The 17,393-nt window shown below is 32.0% G+C and overlaps 1 protein-coding gene across 2 annotated transcripts; it reads left to right on the top strand.

The window, feature by feature from the left end:
- Positions 1 to 424: 424 nt before the first annotated feature.
- LOC112032023 (beta-amyrin synthase) lies at positions 425 to 17,096 on the top strand. 2 transcript variants are annotated; one of them, XM_065780509.1, is made up of 18 exons: positions 425 to 541; positions 713 to 942; positions 5,891 to 6,076; positions 6,214 to 6,303; positions 6,492 to 6,689; positions 6,835 to 6,919; positions 7,163 to 7,329; positions 7,434 to 7,625; positions 7,714 to 7,827; positions 7,939 to 8,058; positions 8,147 to 8,269; positions 8,361 to 8,459; positions 14,650 to 14,706; positions 15,206 to 15,396; positions 15,494 to 15,671; positions 16,117 to 16,197; positions 16,291 to 16,374; positions 16,776 to 17,096. In XM_065780509.1, the coding sequence occupies exons 2-18, from the start codon at positions 742 to 744 to the stop codon at positions 16,896 to 16,898; spliced, it is 2,289 nt and encodes a 762-aa protein (XP_065636581.1). In that variant the 5' UTR covers positions 425 to 541; positions 713 to 741; the 3' UTR covers positions 16,899 to 17,096. The 2 variants fall into 2 exon arrangements, with proteins under 2 accessions (XP_065636581.1, XP_065636582.1); XM_065780510.1 differs by having other exon boundaries at positions 721 to 942.
- Positions 17,097 to 17,393: the final 297 nt, after the last annotated feature.

Below are 17,393 nucleotides of genomic sequence, written 5' to 3' on the forward strand. Positions count from 1 at the left end.
AAACAATTAAACTAATATTGTCTTAATTTTTTTTTTTTACCCAAAAAAAAATTAAATGGTTGTCAGATTAACCCGCAAAATATACAGGTCGGGTCACAAATCAACCTGTTTTTGCTTCAGGTCAAAACACATGGGTCATTTCGGGTCAGGTCAGAAAATTCTGACCCGTTTTGCCATGTCTAAGAGAGAGGAACAAATGGGTATAGGTTTTTCTATATAAAGGGGGCTTCAGCATGTCGATCAAAGACCACAAAACTACACAGGTCTACTTTTGTTCGTCTTGTCTTGTAGGCCAATTCCACATTGGTCTGAAGTTCCAGACACACAACACACCTGCTTTGAGTGCTACAGCATTGAGAAGTGCAAGACCACAATATCTTGAGGTAGCCTCATATGTATATAATGTAAATGGTCATTTAGAAGTTCTTTTAGTTCGTCTTGTCTTGTAGGCCAATTCCACATTGGTCTGAAGTTCCAGACACACAACACACCTGCTTTGAGTGCTACAGCATTGAGAAGTGCAAGACCACAATATCTTGAGGTAGCCTCATATGTATATAATGTAAATGGTCATTTAGAAGTTCTTTTTCGAGTATATACATTTATATTAAACGAATATATCTTTGGCATAAAGGATTATAATTATTTTGTACAATCCTAACTTTGATGTTAAAATTATGAGTGCTGAAAGATTGGTCATAATCACTGGTAGCCGTGCAGTTCTGTCGAAGCTAAAACAGAATGTGGAGGCTGAAGATAGGAGAGGGTAGTAATGAACCTTACCTCTTTAGCACAAATAACTTTGCTGGAAGACAAACATGGGTGTTTGACCCTGAAGCTGGTACCCCAGAAGAGCGAGCTGAGGTTGAAGAGGCTCGCCAAAACTTCTACAAGAATAGACGTCAAGTCAGGGCCAGCGGTGATCTTCTATGGCGAATGCAGGTACCCTTCAAGCCTCCTATCCTCCAAGCTCTCCTATCTCTAATCTATACTAATATGATTTTCTCCACAGTCCAAGTAGTGATTTTTGCTTTTTTAGCCAAAAGAGTTTTTAATTTTGTATTTTGTATAGTCAAATCCTATACATCCTATATATAGCAGTCCAACCATTGCATTGTATTTTTCACTTATTATTATTATTAGTAATAATCGCATCTTTATAGTTATAGATTCTCTTCCTCCACTTGTTTTTGAAAGTAAGCTAGATCATTTACGATTAAATTTTTTTTTTCTGAATCAAGGTTAATTTACTTGATATATAACTATTACTTTCTTCTTCTTTTCATGTTTTCCTTCGTTAATATGAAACGGGGAGAAAGTAGGAACGAAGCTAGAATTTCAACTGAGGTGGGTCAAAGTTTGAAAATATTTTTTTTCCATGAAAATCCAAACTAATATCCACTTTGTATTAACAAATTATTAAAAACATAATACATAAAAAATAATTGTTTTTGAATACATTGCAAAACAATTTTCTACAATAATGGAACTTGACTTCTTTTAAAATAAATTAACGAGAGAAGTAGATTGTGGATATAGTCATATATAATCAAATTTATAATAAGTAGATAAAGAAAAATGAATTAATGAGAGAAGTAGGCCAAAAGAATAAATAAGTATTAAGTTTAAAACAAAGTTTAGTAACAAAATTGGTTGTAGTATAAAGTTATAACCTTACTCAATAAAATAAACATTATCACATATTTTGAAAATTTTATTACTGAATTGCAGGTTATTTACTCTGTTAACATATATGTCAAATTTTGTGTCAACTAGATATTATTTATTATTTGATTTATAAGCTTATATTTTATGCTTAATTTTAAATTACAAAAATTTTCAATTTAAACAATTTATTTATGATATACTATTGATCTTTAATTTCTAGGATATAATAATACGTGGTACTCCAATGGTAGATTTGTCAAAATTTCACCTCCAATAAAAAGAATCCAAATCTTCTGTCCCACTTTTCCTGCTCCACTTTATACTCCACCAATAAATACTTGCCACGTGATACTATTAATTAATAACTGTAAGATTAATAAGTCAATAATGATAATATTTAATTAATTAGGTGAACACGTGGTAAGTATTTATTGGTGGAGTATAAAGTGGAGCAGGAAAAGTGGGACAGAAGATTTGGACTCCAATAAAAATATATTGAGTAAGGTTGCAGTCTAAGTCTACAACCAATTTCATAGCTAAACTTTTTCATTAAGTTGAAATGACACGGCCATCAAAGCAATTTAATGCTTTTAAATTAAATTTAGGTACAATCCCCAAAATATAGAGTGGTTTTAAGTCCACAAATTATTCCACAACTTTGACGTGACATACTATAAGTGATTTTCTATCACTTACAGATGAATTCGCCATTTTTTTCATGACTCACACTCTGCCACATTGCAATTGTTGCAAAAAAGTAATAATTAGTAATACTAGATATTTTCCAAAATACAATACATTAGGTAGATATGGCAAAACGGGTTCGACTCGAAAATATCTTACTCGTATCCGAATTTTTTGACTCAAAGCAAAAACGGGTTAACCAGTGACCCAACCCTTTTTTTTTTGGCAAGTCAACCGAAACCCAACCCATTTTTAGAACTTTTTTTTTTTGGTAAAAAAAAAAAAATTAAGACTTTATTGGTTTAATTGTTTGTTATGAGTTTTACAGCACACAAGTCAAACTAAATGGGCAATATATAATGGAAATCAATTAAACCAATTTTACTATTATATAAAATAAATAAATAAATGCACACCAATTTTTTTACCATATTTGGATAATTCCATTTAGAAATATATATTTAACATCATTAAGATATAATGACTATAAGGAAATAATTAAGACCTTTACATAATTGCATGCAAATGAATCGAAAGATGAATAGTTGAGGCATTCTATAATGAGTAAAGATTTTATATATCAAATATAAAGTACACGCCAAGATAATCTGATTACAGTAAAGTCAAAACCATATATTTAAAATTATATACATATATGAGAAACATTCAATAGTGTGAAAAGAGTGAAGCCAAAATATATCAATGAAATTAGCATAAATTATGGATGTTTAGTCCTATTTTTTAACAATTCAAGTCCAAAATAAACGGCTTTTCAAAATAAATTATATTATTTTTTGAAGTATGTGTTACTTAACAATGACAAGATTTTCATAAGAGAAACCACATATTAATAAGTAAACAATCAAATTTTAATGTATATTCTCAATTTGAAATATATAGAGTGCCAGCTACAATTGATATTAGAATATAAAATTAGCTTTCAATATTGAAAATTTTTGTTATATGTTTTTATTCTTTGTCAAATTAGTTATCCAATAAGGCTTTGCAATTTTGTTTTATGTTTTGGGATGTTGATATTGTGTAGAAATGAAAATTGTGTGTTTATTTTAATTATCTTTTGTGCTATTTTGTTTTAGTTAGTTATGTTGGAATTTACATAATTTTAAAATTATTGAATAAGTATTAATTTGTTTAGCTCAACTCATTCTTAATATTAGTGGCAATTTCAAAGTAATACATTTTACATCAAGTAATTTGCTATATTAATTTTCAAATAGCAAATATATTTATTTTTCTTTAAAAAAAAGTCATATGAAAAAAAATGGGTCGACCTGACCCACAATCCAATCGACCCAACCTGTCCCTAACCCACTTAAAATGACCCATTTTGACCCACAACTCGGTTGGCCCGATCCGAATTGCCCGTTTGCCCCGTCTAATCTCCTAATAAAATTTACTATAGTTAAATTCATGGGGGTGGGATACTACAATGCAATCACATATGTGGATATGGACATATTCAATCACACAAGTAAACAATTTATAATAAGTAGTAAGGGTTTTATTAATGGGTGTTCTTAGAACAATTCTTAAATTTTAGACAATTTTTGACACAATTTTTATAAAAAATATAAAAATCCGTCAAAATAATTAATTTATTTCTTTTGTCCCCATAAAAAATTTTTAAAAATATTTCTTAAATCAATGCACTAAAAGTATCCATTAACTTTTCCCAAAAAAATAATAGAAAACCAACTAATTAATTAAGTGCAAAACATTCATCAAAAGTTTTCTCACCAAGACCCTTAGCACATAAGCCAAAGAAACATAATAGCATCTAAAAAGATTTTTTGCTTTTTGTTTTTTGTTTTTTGTTGTTTTTTTTTTTTTTTTTAATCTAATAGATATGTTATCACTTAACACGAAAATATGTTAACTCTAGTCAGTGGCGGAGCCAGAATTTTGGCTCAGAGGGGGCAAAATTAGAAGATATTATTTAAAGTGAAATTGATCTAAAAAATATTAATTAATAATAATAACAAAACAAATAAACAATGGTAAGAAAATAAATATATTTCATATCATTAAAATAAAATTAAAAAAAATAACCAATTCATACTACAAAATTTACAACAAAAAATTTTCAAACTGATGTGGTAAAAATGTTATTAGTGTTACTTAAACAATATATAATGAATAAATGTTTGAAATTATTTTTCGTGATTGGTGACATATCAATTTGTAAAATATAAGTAGTAAAATTTGTAATATCTCTAACATCAATCAACAATAAAATACTGTAAAAAGTATCATTAACAGTGAATATGGTAAAAAAAAATAATAGAAAAGAAAAAAGAGAAAAATTGTGAAACAGGTGTCAAAGGGCAAGACAAAAACTACCTACAAGAATAGTAAAATAGGTGAAAAGTTGATAAATTTGATGTTTGAGAAAACTTTTTTTTGCTTTCTTTTTCCTTGTGTCAGACTCACTTTGCTTCAGGGAGTCCTTTTTTCACCCCTCTATGCGAGTAACTACTTAAGAATTAAGGTTACACATACATGAAACTTTTAGGAGGAGTCAAGGGGGGCAGGTGCCCCAACTCGCGCCCCCCCCGGGACTCCGGTATTATTAAATTAATCCTACCATAAATTTAGGTAGCCACAACTAAACATGCGTCAACTCCATTAGGACCTTTAATTCGATATAGATATTGTTCATTTTGAAAAAAATCAAGAATAAAAAATTAAAATAAAACCAAATTTAAGAGAAAATCCCCTATTGATTACACCTTATATATATATAAGATAGAATTTCTAGTTTAGCCTACTCTAAGTGTATATGTATGTGAAGCTCCCTCCTGGAGACTTGAACCTCGGCCCTTGTCCCCCACACCTCACAAGAATTTATACTTATGAAGTGATCACCGCACTAAGGGTGCGCGGCAATTATTGATTACACCTAAAACTTAAGTTTTGAACTTGCAACTGGAAACCTTAATTTCATATGTGAACCTTAAATTTGAGATCAGAGTACTTAGATCATTGGAAGCCACAAATTATTCTATTTCCTAATCATAAATTCAAAATGTTTTCAATTCATTGATTACTCTCAAATCTATATTAATTTTACACAATTAAAGTTTGAAAAACCTAATTAAATGTACTGGTTACATATATTGGATCCAATTGTATTTAAAAATTACAAGAACGAAAAGCCCTAATTTAATATAATAAATATAATACCTACAGATACAATTCGTCCAGAACACAAAAATCCCATATTTATGCATAAAACTTAAAATTTTATAGCTGAAACATAAAAAAGACAGTCTAGACCTAGAGTTGAAATCTCTCAAGAATTCCTATCAAAGCACTAAGAAAAAGTGAATTGGATTCATTAAAAGGGAATAAAAACTAACCTTGGTATCTTTTAGTGTTCAAGTGAATTGATTAAAAAGTGTCATTGCTCAATGAAATTCTATGGTATTAGTCAGTTTTACTACTGCTCATACTTCTAAAGCCTTAGAAATTGTTGACACTGACACCATCCTTTCTTTAATTTACAAAATTGTTGCAGTTTTTGAGGGAGAAAAACTTCAAACAAACAATTCCACCAGAAAAGATAGAGGATGGAGAAGAAATCACAGATGAAAAGGCCACAAATGCATTGAGGAAGGCTGTCCATTTCACTGCGGCCTTGCAGTCTAGTGATGGTCACTGGCCCGCTGAAAATGCTGGCCCGATGTTTTTCATTCCACCCTTTGTGAGTTATATTGTTGTCATTATTGTTCAAAATTGTGATCATCATAGACTAGTTAATGACATGCCTGCCATTGAATTATTTTGGTGTTCATCTTCATCTAACTGCTAATTGTCTTTATTAAATCCAAAAATATGCAGGTAATATGTTGCTACATTACAGGACATCTTAATACAATATTCCCTGCTGAATATCGAAAAGAAACCCTTCGATACGTATACAATCATCAAGTACATATTCTTTGATGTTTTATAGAATAAGTAATTAGAGTTTTTGTGGAATTTGTTACTTTAGTCTTTCATTTCTTCTTCTTTTTAATTTAAAATTTTTTTTTTTAAGTTCAAACTTCATGTAAAACAACTATGCTAAAAAATATTCAGCAAAAAGCTATGTTATTAATTTATCATTATTAAAATAGAATGAAGATGGTGGCTGGGGATTACACTTAGAAGGTCACAGCATCATGTTTGGCACAGTTCTCAACTACATTTGTATGCGTATACTTGGGGAAGGACCTGACGGTGGTCAGGACAATGCTTGTGCAAGAGCACGGAAGTGGATCCTTGATCGTGGTGGTGCTACACACATACCCTCTTGGGGAAAGAACTGGCTTTCCGTATGTCTTTTTCTGCAAAGTTTCATATCAAATTATAGTTATACATTGATAATAATTTGTATTGTAGATTAAAATCTAATTGTATTGCTTTCACCAAGAATGATAACTATTTGCTGGTAATTAACTCTATTATGCAATGTTTTAGATACTTGGCGTGTTTGAATGGACTGGATGCAATCCAATGCCACCAGAATTTTGGCTCCTTCCTTCTTTTCTTCCCATTCATCCAGGTTCACACAATATGTACTTATTGCTTCATTAAATATATCATATTTTACAATTCTTTGTAATTTTGATCCTTATTACATAGTGGAATGTTTTTTAACACAGTTAGGATAATGTAGAAATTAGGTTTGCCCTTCTATTAGATGCCTCTGCCACTGTTGAGGATTTACTCTTCTTCGACAATAGAACTTTCTATATTTTTATTTTAGTTAAAATTATATCAAGGGTCTTTTGTGCCAAAACTGTAGCCAAAATGTGGATCTATTGTCGGTTGGTGTACATGCCTTTTTCGTACATATACGGGAAAAGATTTGTTGGTCCAATTACACCTCTAATTCTTCAATTGAGGGAGGAGCTCTTTACTCAGCCTTACAATGAAATTAAATGGATGAAAGTGCGGCATCTATGCGCGAAGGTGAGTTTACCTAATTTTCTCCTAATGGTCGATATGTGTGCATTCACATATAGGGTCTTAATAATTTCTTCATATGCATTGGTTCTTCAAAACTATTATTACAGGAGGATCTCTACTATCCCCATCCTTGGGTACAAGATCTGCTTTGGGATAGTCTATACATATTAACTGAGCCTCTTCTTACTCGTTGGCCCTTAAATAAGTTGGTTAGAGAGAAGGCTCTTCAGGTAACAATGAAGCATATTCATTATGAAGATGAGATTAGTCGATACATTACCGTCGGAGTAGTGGAAAAGGTAATTAGATTCTATAGTCAAGAATACCGACTAACATGGCTAATTTAGGCTTTATAACATCAATACTAAAGCCAGTTGCACTTAACAGGCAATATGTATGCTTGCTTGTTGGGTTGAAGATCCAAATGGGGATTATTTCAAGAAACATCTTGCAAGGATGAAAGATTTCATATGGATTGCCGAAGATGGAATGAAGATGCAGGTTAGTACACGTTTTTGTAAAACAATTGTGGAACATTTTGCCTATTTTGTGAAGACTTAAATTTGAGTTTATATTGAACATTTTACCTTGATTTATGTCATTTATATGCAGAGTTTTGGTAGTCAATTGTGGGATGCGAGCTTGATTATTCAAGCTTTTCTTGCTAGTGATCTCACTAATGAAATTGGACCTGTATTGGCAAGAGGGCACAACTTCATAAAAATATCACAGGTATGATTTTCAATTCTTAAAAAATGTCATTACCCAGTATTGATTCAAATATCTCAGATATGATTTTCAATTCTTAAACATTGTAAAGGTCAAGGACAATCCTTCTGGAGACTTTAGAAGAATGTATCGTCACATGTCTAAAGGATCATGGACTTTCTCTGATCAAGATCACGGATTACAACTTTCTGATTGCACTGCAGAAGCTTTGAAGGTAACTAACTTTGTTTAATACTTGATTGAAAATAGTGTTTCCCTTTACCCATAATCACTTCGTTTGTCACCATTTCTCCTTTGCTTTACAGTGCGGCTTGCTTTTCTCAATGATGCCACCAGAGATTGTTGGTGAGAAAATGGAACCTGAGTGGTTGTTTGATGCTGTGAATATCCTGCTTTCCTTACAGGTGAAGATTAACTTTCCTTAGTGGTGTATCTTTATGCATACTTATTTTGAATTTGTAGGCATGAATAGGTCATTTACGTTACATTATTACAATAATTCTAGGACCATACCTTTTCTCACAACTATTATATGTGTTGGGAAATTTAGACCCCGGTTGATAGAATTAACAAGTTTTAAATTTAAGTTGTTAATTAGATTTATTATGAATAAACTTTGTTAAAACAAACAAACATCAATGAGAGCTCGGATTTGTGTGAAAACACAAGAACTTGTTTAGACCCCCAATTAAAAGTTAAGACTAGATTGCTTTTACTCTTACTTAATCAAAGTGCGGAACAAGAGTAAATATGTGCAATGAATTGATACTACTCTAGTGCATAAACATGAACAACAAACAATAAAAGTAAAGCACAAGAGTAAGGGAAGAGAGATGCAAACACAAGATAACACCAAGACATGTTATCGAAGAGGAAACCGAAGAACTTGGCAAAAAACCTCTCCGCGACCCTCCAAGTCAAAATCGATCCACTAGAAAATAATGATGGAGTACACAAATAACAAAAGACCTTCCAAACCTAGTCTACCCAATGTACTTGAGCCCTCCAAGCTCCTGCTACCAAGGGACTTCTCGGAGTCATGTCTTCTCTAGTTTTCCGGATCCTGCAATACACCCGATTGCATCCACCAAGCCTTACCGGCTTCTTTTAACAAATCTCCAAAGCTTCCCAAGTTCCAAAACACTCTCTACACTCTGAAAATGTGTGGGTTGTGTTTGGATACAAATCTCCTCTCAAGGTATGAAAATGGGAGAGGGAAGGAGAAGAGGCTAGAATGATTTCTCACTAAGAACGAGTAGCTCTCTCTCTAAAAGATGGGTGTGTGTGTTGTAGAAAACCTATCTAGGGTTTTTCTTTCTGAATGGCCTCTCATGCTTTTGTAGGTAATGAGGGTATATATAGTATGGGTGAAGAGTAAGAAAATCATACTTAAAATCCTCCAAGCAGAGAGTTTCGGGGGTATCTAGCGAGAATGTCTTACCTGCGAAATACTCGCGAAAACGATAGTCTGGCATGACTCTTCAGCTTCCAGCATGTGCTTCTCACGTGCTCTTTTCGTAGGATACTCTTCTCGCAAGTTAGTCAAGAAATTGCACTAATTCTTCATTTCATGCTCGATTCTTCACTGACTTAATACAATATAATCCCATAAAATACAAGGAACAAAATTAAAGCAATTACAACACTTTTTGTCATGGAATAAAGCCAATATAAAATATATTTGTAAATCACAACTTTACAATCAATATCATGCACAGCGGAAAAGTAAATAAGATAAGATATGATGACCCAGTAAAACCAATGAAACAAACTAGTTTCATAGTAAAAAACCTAGGGGAAAATCTTACCGAAAAGCAATTCACAATAGTAAAGAGAAGTTTTAGATCTAGTACAAAACTTTTGTCCCTAGACTCTACAATCTCCGTAAATGAACTTATAGTAGAAACCTTCTACCGCTTCAGAACCTTTGAACTTTTCAATATATGAACACCACCCTTTTTCACGGATCCCAGTACGTGACTAACTCCAGCAACTTGAACATGTTGTTGACTGCAAAGTTCTTCACTTCGTCAATAATGAAAAATCAAGAAGTACTTGGTTACAAAACTCCAAGGCGCAAAAGACGCAGTAACTTCTTGCAGAGAGAATAAAGCACTAGGTCACTTTCTGCATGTATTCTCTATGTATAACGGCCTTTAAAATAAGCCTTATATATGTCTAGGGTTATTAGAAAATAAAGCCTACACATACATGTCAGCTAAGGCCAAAAATCAGATCTGGAAATTTTGATTATGTAGATCTCGACAGATTCAGCTTTTGTCGAGCTTCGTTCTTAAATCTCGATAGATACTGTTTCTATTAAGGTATCTGTTGAGCTTTAATGAGCAACTTTTCTTCACTTTTTTCTTGATCCAATCTTCATGACTTTAATACTTGACTTGAACTCTTGTTTCTTGAAGTACTAAACTCATCCTAGATCTACCTAATTACAAGTAAATTGCATTTTGTCAAAGGATTAGCCAATTACATAAAATATGTCCTTAACAATCTCTCTCTTTGGTCATTTGTGACAAAATCACAACAAAACAACTAATCATGAGAGAAGTCTTAAATTACTTAACTTATAATCACTTGTTGTATTACAAAATAAATCTATCCCTACTACAAACTCTTGAAAAACTTTGTAAGGAAAGGGTTCACAGCATGATAGACTTTCACAACCTGTTTTTCTGATACACTTAAACAAAACTCATCAAGGCGTCATGTGTGAAATAGAAATAAAGATTGTGTATATAAAGAAACATGCATATAAAGATATAGAAGAAACAACACATGTAAAGATAGGTGAAGAAGACATATATCATATATATATATATATATATATCAAAGATAAGCACAATATGTGTAAAAATGGTCACAAGACCAGCGTACAAGAAGCTAAAAGACGCTCCTAAAACAACAAGGAGGTAAACACTCTCCCTAACAAGATGAAACACAACTCCCCCTTACAAAGGCATGTATTTCTCCCCCTAACATGTAGAATCTTAAAAAGTAACCACATTTTCTTCCCCTTTTTGTCATGATTGACAAAGGGTACAAGAAGCTATAAAGCTTCACACGAGAAACATAAAGATGATCAAGGGACACAAGGAATCCATATAAATGCATGAATGTAATGAAACAAGATGCTATGGATGACAAGATAATAGAAAGATGCAAAATATGTGAAAAACAATGCATGCAAGAGGGTCTCGATAGATGAAGAAGCTATCGAGCTGCTATTGAGCTGGCAGATAGCACATAAAATTACCTTAATAGATCAAGATATGTGTCGAGAATCTATCAAGAAGCAACCCAAAAATCTCAATAGATCAAGAATGTATCGAGCAGACAGAAAGCACAGAAATTGGGCTCGATGGATCGACCTAACTATCGAGGTCAAATCCAGAAAACTCGATAGAAGAAACTTGTGTTGAGCTGTTGTCGAGAAGATAGAAGCAAGGTTTTCTAAGGGAGGAAAAACACACAAGATGAATACAACAAGATAGCTACTCAAACAAGCATCCAAGCAGCATGTTAAGCACTCAAACATAGCTCAAATCTAGATGTAAAGCATTTCTAGATCAAAAGACACACATACATACTAAACAGTTCTAACCAATTTTATTTTTCAAAAACGAGTTAAGACAATTTAGCAAGCATATATTAACACATGTATCCTTTGTGATGGCCAAATCACATTGTACCTACACATGTCTCAAGAGTAGTAAAGAATTTGCGTGTTGTGTGTGAAACAAAGCAAGAGTGCATAAGTGTCTCATATTATCAAGATTTGAGACATGAGAAAATCAAATACACTCACACACAATTATAACTGTTTGATGGGGACTATCACCTTCGAGGTACATCCTATAACTCTCACATCTCTTAGAAACACGCTTGCAACCATATTAAAAGTATTTTGATTCTTTTTGCTTTTATTTTTCTTTGTATATTTTTCTTTTAAGCATAGCATGCATGGGTATATAAGAGAGAAAAGAAATATCCAATTATGTAAGCCAAAGCATCACAATTTTGCTATGCTGAAACACACAAATGTTATACATGATTGGCTGACTTTAGTGGTGAGATGGCTATTTATGCCTTTCTCTTAGGATATTCTAGTCTTTCCCGTCAAAAAGAGTGATATGATTATGAGATATAAGAAACAATCTTAATCGTACTCATTACAATCACAAGCCATAAAGCTCACTTGCTTAGTTGTGCATTGAGATGCTCATCTAAGTTACAAGAGATACAAAGTTTAGAAATTTTGTTTCAATGGTCATTAAAGGTACACAAGTACCAACATATACAAACACACTATTTTTTGTATTTTTCCGATTTTTTCAATTTCTGTATTTTGAAATAAACAAAACAAAAGCTGAAAAACAAACAAACAAAAATAAGCAAACAGCTATAAAGCATAAAACTATGTGCAAATGCATGAAAGCATGATTCCAAAAGCACAAGAAATCAAGCAAAAGATAGTCCTACTCCAAATAGGAAGAATTAAAGCAGAGGACAAATAGAAAGATAGAAAGACAACTAAGTCTTAGGCTCCTTTATCACTCATATAGCACGAGTCTTTGGTCGTAAAGATGAAAATGCACGTGTCCTAGAAGGAGGTCTAACCTAGAGGTTGACAAAGACCTTAACTTAGGACAATTGGGCCTAATATGACCAACAATATGACAATGATGACAAGTGGGGACAAATTCAAATTTTTCTTTCAACCTATGAGGAGTTTTAGACATAGGTTTAGAAACTTCAACGTTATCATCAGAATTTTTACCTTTGTCTATCCTCGAAAAATTACCCTTCAACTCTTCATTATTCGTTTTAAATGGAGGAATATAAAAATCTTTTTCTTTTGAGTTAGACTCAACAACAAGTTTGGCACTATTTACTTTTCAACTCCAGTTTTAGATTCAGCTAGTTGCTCTTCCAAACTTTTAATTTTGTCCACCTGAGATGAAATTTGATTTTTAAAATTCTCATTCAAATTATTGGCTTCATCCAATTTTGCAATCAAATCATCTTTTTCAAGTTTGACCTTTTAAAATTTAGCTTTTAATTTTGTAGAACATTCAAGAGATTTCATAAAAAAAATTATAAAGCTTGCAATAGGCATCTTGAATATCATCATCATCATCATTCAACATAAGATCATGCAAATCAAAACAATCAAGAGTATCCATGACAACAAGGGTCAATGCATCACACAGCATTGATTAAAACCTAATTAGAGTGTGCCCACTCTGATACCACTTGTTAGGAAATTTAGACCCTGGTTGATAGAATTAACAAGTTTTAAATCTAAGTTGTTAATTAGATTTATTATGAGTAAACCTTGTTAAAACAAACAAACATCAATATCATGCACAATGGAAAAGTAAATAAGACAAAATATGATGACCTAAGAAAACCAATGAAACAAACTAGTTTTACAGTAAAAAACTTGGAGGGAAACCTTCTCGAAAAGAAATTCACTATAGTAAAGAGAAGCTTCAAATCTAGTACAAAACCTTTGTTCCTAGACTCTACAATCCTCGTAGCTAAACTTACAATAGAAACCTTTTACCGCTTCAGAACCTCTAAATTCTTCAATATATTTCAGAACTTCTAAACTCTTCAATATATAAATGCCACCCTTTTGCACGGATTCCAGTACGTGACTAACTCTAACAACTTGAAGATGTTATTGGCTACAAAGTTCTTCACTTCCTCCACAATGAAGATCAAGAAGTACTTGGTTACAAAACCTTAAGGCACAAAAGACGCAGTAACTTCTTGCAGAGAGAATAAGGCACTAGGTCACTTTTTGTATGTGTTCTTCATGTATAACAACTTTAAAATAAGCTTTATATATGTTTAGAGTTGTGAGAAAAGAAACCCTATACATACATGTCAGCTAGGGCCAAAAATCAGATCTAGAAATTCTAATTTCGTAGATCTCGGTAGATTTAGTTTCTGTCGAGCTTCATTCTTAAATCTCGATAGATACTGTTTCTGTCGAGGTATATGTCGAGCTTTAATAAACTACTTTTCTTCACTTGTTTCTTGGTCCAATCTTCATGACTTTAATAGTTGACTTGAACTCTTGTTTCTTGATGTACTAAACTCATCCTAGATCTACTCAATTATAAGTAAAGTGCATTTTGTCAAAGGATTAGCCAATTACATAAATTATGTCCTTAACAATATGTGACTAATCGTGAGTGGTGGAGAAAAAGTGATGAGTTGTAAAAGTGATAGGCAGTCAGCCACAGTTTGCCACATAAGATAGTTGTGTTCAATGGTGTGGTAAAGGTTGTGGTTCTAGAATAACTCACATAATAATGGTTCAACAATTTTTACCAAGAAGGAAATTAATTATCCAAATTGAGAGAGACTTTTATTTCTAAAGCTTCTTCCCCAAAATTATCTTTATTTTTTAGTATTTTCTATTGTTATTATTATTATTTTTTTTTTAAAATCAACTCTTTATGTGTAGTGAAATTCACTTTGAAGGAACTTTGTTAATTTTTCTTAATTTAGTTGTTTGTTTATTTCCTCATTAATTATTTTACTATGTTTATGTCAACAATGCAGAGTAAAAATGGTGGTTTTGCAGCTTGGGAGCCTGCTAGAGCTGGGCATTGGTTGGATGTTAGTACCTTAACCATATTGGAATGATGTTGAAAAGGTCTTTTGGAAATAAATTAAAATTATCTATGTCGATAAATTAATGCGTAATTATCTTTTCATCAATAAGAGTAGCCCCTATGGATAAATATCGCCCTATTGATTAAAAGATGAGAGATAGACACTTTAGTTTATTTGGTCATATTTATAGGAGAGCGATTAGCCCACTGATGAGAAAAAAATGTGTTGTTTCAAGTTGAGAGAATAAAAAAAGGGAGTGCAATAAAATAATATTAATATAATTAATAAAAAAATAAGACATGCCAATTAAGAAAGTAAAACAACATATGAGTCATATGGCTTCAGTTAAAATATATTTATTGAAAAAAAAATACATGTGGCTGTCGAAACTTACTAGTCTATTGATGATCCATAGTTGATCCTCACAAATTTTGGAACTAAGTCTTGATTGTTGTATCATATATTTGTGAAAAATTAATCATGTATATTTTTTCCCTCTTAGTTGCTTAACCCTGTAGAATTCTTGGAGGATGTTGTTGTCGAGCATGAGTTTGTTGAGTGCACTGCATCGACAATCCAAGCTTTTGTTTTGTTTAAGAAGTTCCACCCAAAGCATAGGAAGAGAGAGATTGACAGTGCCATTAGAAATGCGGTTAGATACCTTGAAGACGTACAAATGCCTGATGGTTCATGGTATGGTTCACTAAATATGTATTATTATAATTATTATTTTGGCTCTATATAGATGTATTTACTACAGAATAATTTACGTGATGAATCTTCCCTACAGGTATGGATTTTGGGGAATTTGTTTTATCTATGGTTCATGGTTTGCACTAGGTGGATTGGCTGCGGCTGGCAAGACTTACCACAATTGTCCTACTATTCGCAAAGCTGTTGATTTTCTACTTAGAACACAAAAAGATGATGGTGGCTGGGGTGAAAGCTATCTTTCATGCCCAAACAAGGTAGGGTTTCACCAATCTATAAGCCTTATGATTTTTTATCTTTTCATAATTACTATCTTTCATTATATATGTTAAAATATAAATAAAAAAAAACAAAAAAAAAACATATATATGTAGACGGAAAAAAAAAAGTAAGAAAAGTAGTATCGTGATTCCTCTGGATGAACCAAGTTCATAGAGAAAAGCTTTTAGATGTTACACCATTAATGTGAAAAAATTAGAAAATAAAAATAAGATACTATCATTAGGACGTGAGAAAAATATTTTGTTACTAATGATTGGTGGTAATATATTATCTTGCAAATATTTAGAAAATAGATAACATACTATATGCCATTAAAAAATAATGGCATATTCTCATGAATCTCGTGGATATGTGACTAGTTCTATATAATATCTTTGACAAAAAGTTAAAATAACAAACTCTTTATGTTTAATTATATAGGAATATGTACCTTCAGAAGGAAATCGATCAAATGTGGTACAAACTGCATGGGCAATGATGGCTCTTATTCATGCTGGACAGGTTAGTCTGTTGTTCAAAAACGGTTTATTACATTTTGTGGTATCATATGCTTTTCTTGAATAGTTCTAATAGATACAATTTTACTTGTAATAGGCTAAAATAGACCCAAAACCTCTACATCGTGCAGCAAAGTTGATAATCAATTCTCAAATGGAAGATGGTGATTTCCCTCAACAGGTATCCTCTTATTTGGCATAGCTTCAAATAACTGGAAAAAAAATAAATAAATAAAAAATAAAAAAGATATTAACAAGAAAAATTGCACTAAGGAAAATAGTTTTTCCCTTGTCTAGTAAATTTTGCAGTAGTTTGCACAGAGACCCAACTTATTGAAGTATGACTTTCTATTTCAGAATTAAGATAGAAGTGGGAGAAAGGAGAATTAAAACATGTAGTATATTATGCTTTAGTTTTACTTACAATGCTTTAGTTTTACTTACAATTATTGCCGTAAGGAAAATTATTGAAGAATGACTCTCTATTTCAGAATTCAGGTAGAAAGGGGAGAAAGGAAAATTAAAATATGTAGTATATTTTGCTTACAATACTTTCTGACCACTTATCACATGTTATGATAGGAAACCACTGGAGTCTTCTTCAAGAACTGCATGTTACACTATCCATTATATAGAAACTTTTTTCCATTGTGGGCACTTGCAGAATACCGCAAGAGTGTTCCATTGCCATCCAAAACTATGTAACTCAATGATGCATAGCGAATTGTTAGTTTTATTGGAACCATTTAGTTTTCTGTGTCTTATCCATCAATAACTTCTCTCTCTCTTTTGCAACAATTGATGATTGTATAGAAGTTTATTAAATGCACCTCAATAAATGGGAGTAAGATGTACAATATTATATGAATATCACTACAAAAAAGATTGTTGTTTGTGATGAAACTTTTTCGACAACAACAAAAAGTCATAGTAAAAACTAGCTTTTTCAACGGCAAGTCTCTTTCATCGATTATTACTTGTCAAATATTAAAACATTTGTGACAGCAAAATAAGTCTATCAAAAATGCCTATTATTTTTGTAGAAATTATGCTTTGTTTTGGAGAGAAGTGTTCCTACCTTACTTTCTACGATGGCATAAAAATGTTCATCGCTAATAAAATATTATTTACAACGACCGAAGAAAAACAGTCAAAACTATTAATACTTGTGACGGCTTTTATGCATTGAAAATACAAAAT

Source organism: Quercus suber, unplaced genomic scaffold (genome assembly GCF_002906115.3).
Source record: "Quercus suber isolate HL8 unplaced genomic scaffold, Cork oak 2.0 scaffold_238, whole genome shotgun sequence".
In the NCBI taxonomy this organism is placed as follows: domain Eukaryota; kingdom Viridiplantae; phylum Streptophyta; class Magnoliopsida; order Fagales; family Fagaceae; genus Quercus; species Quercus suber.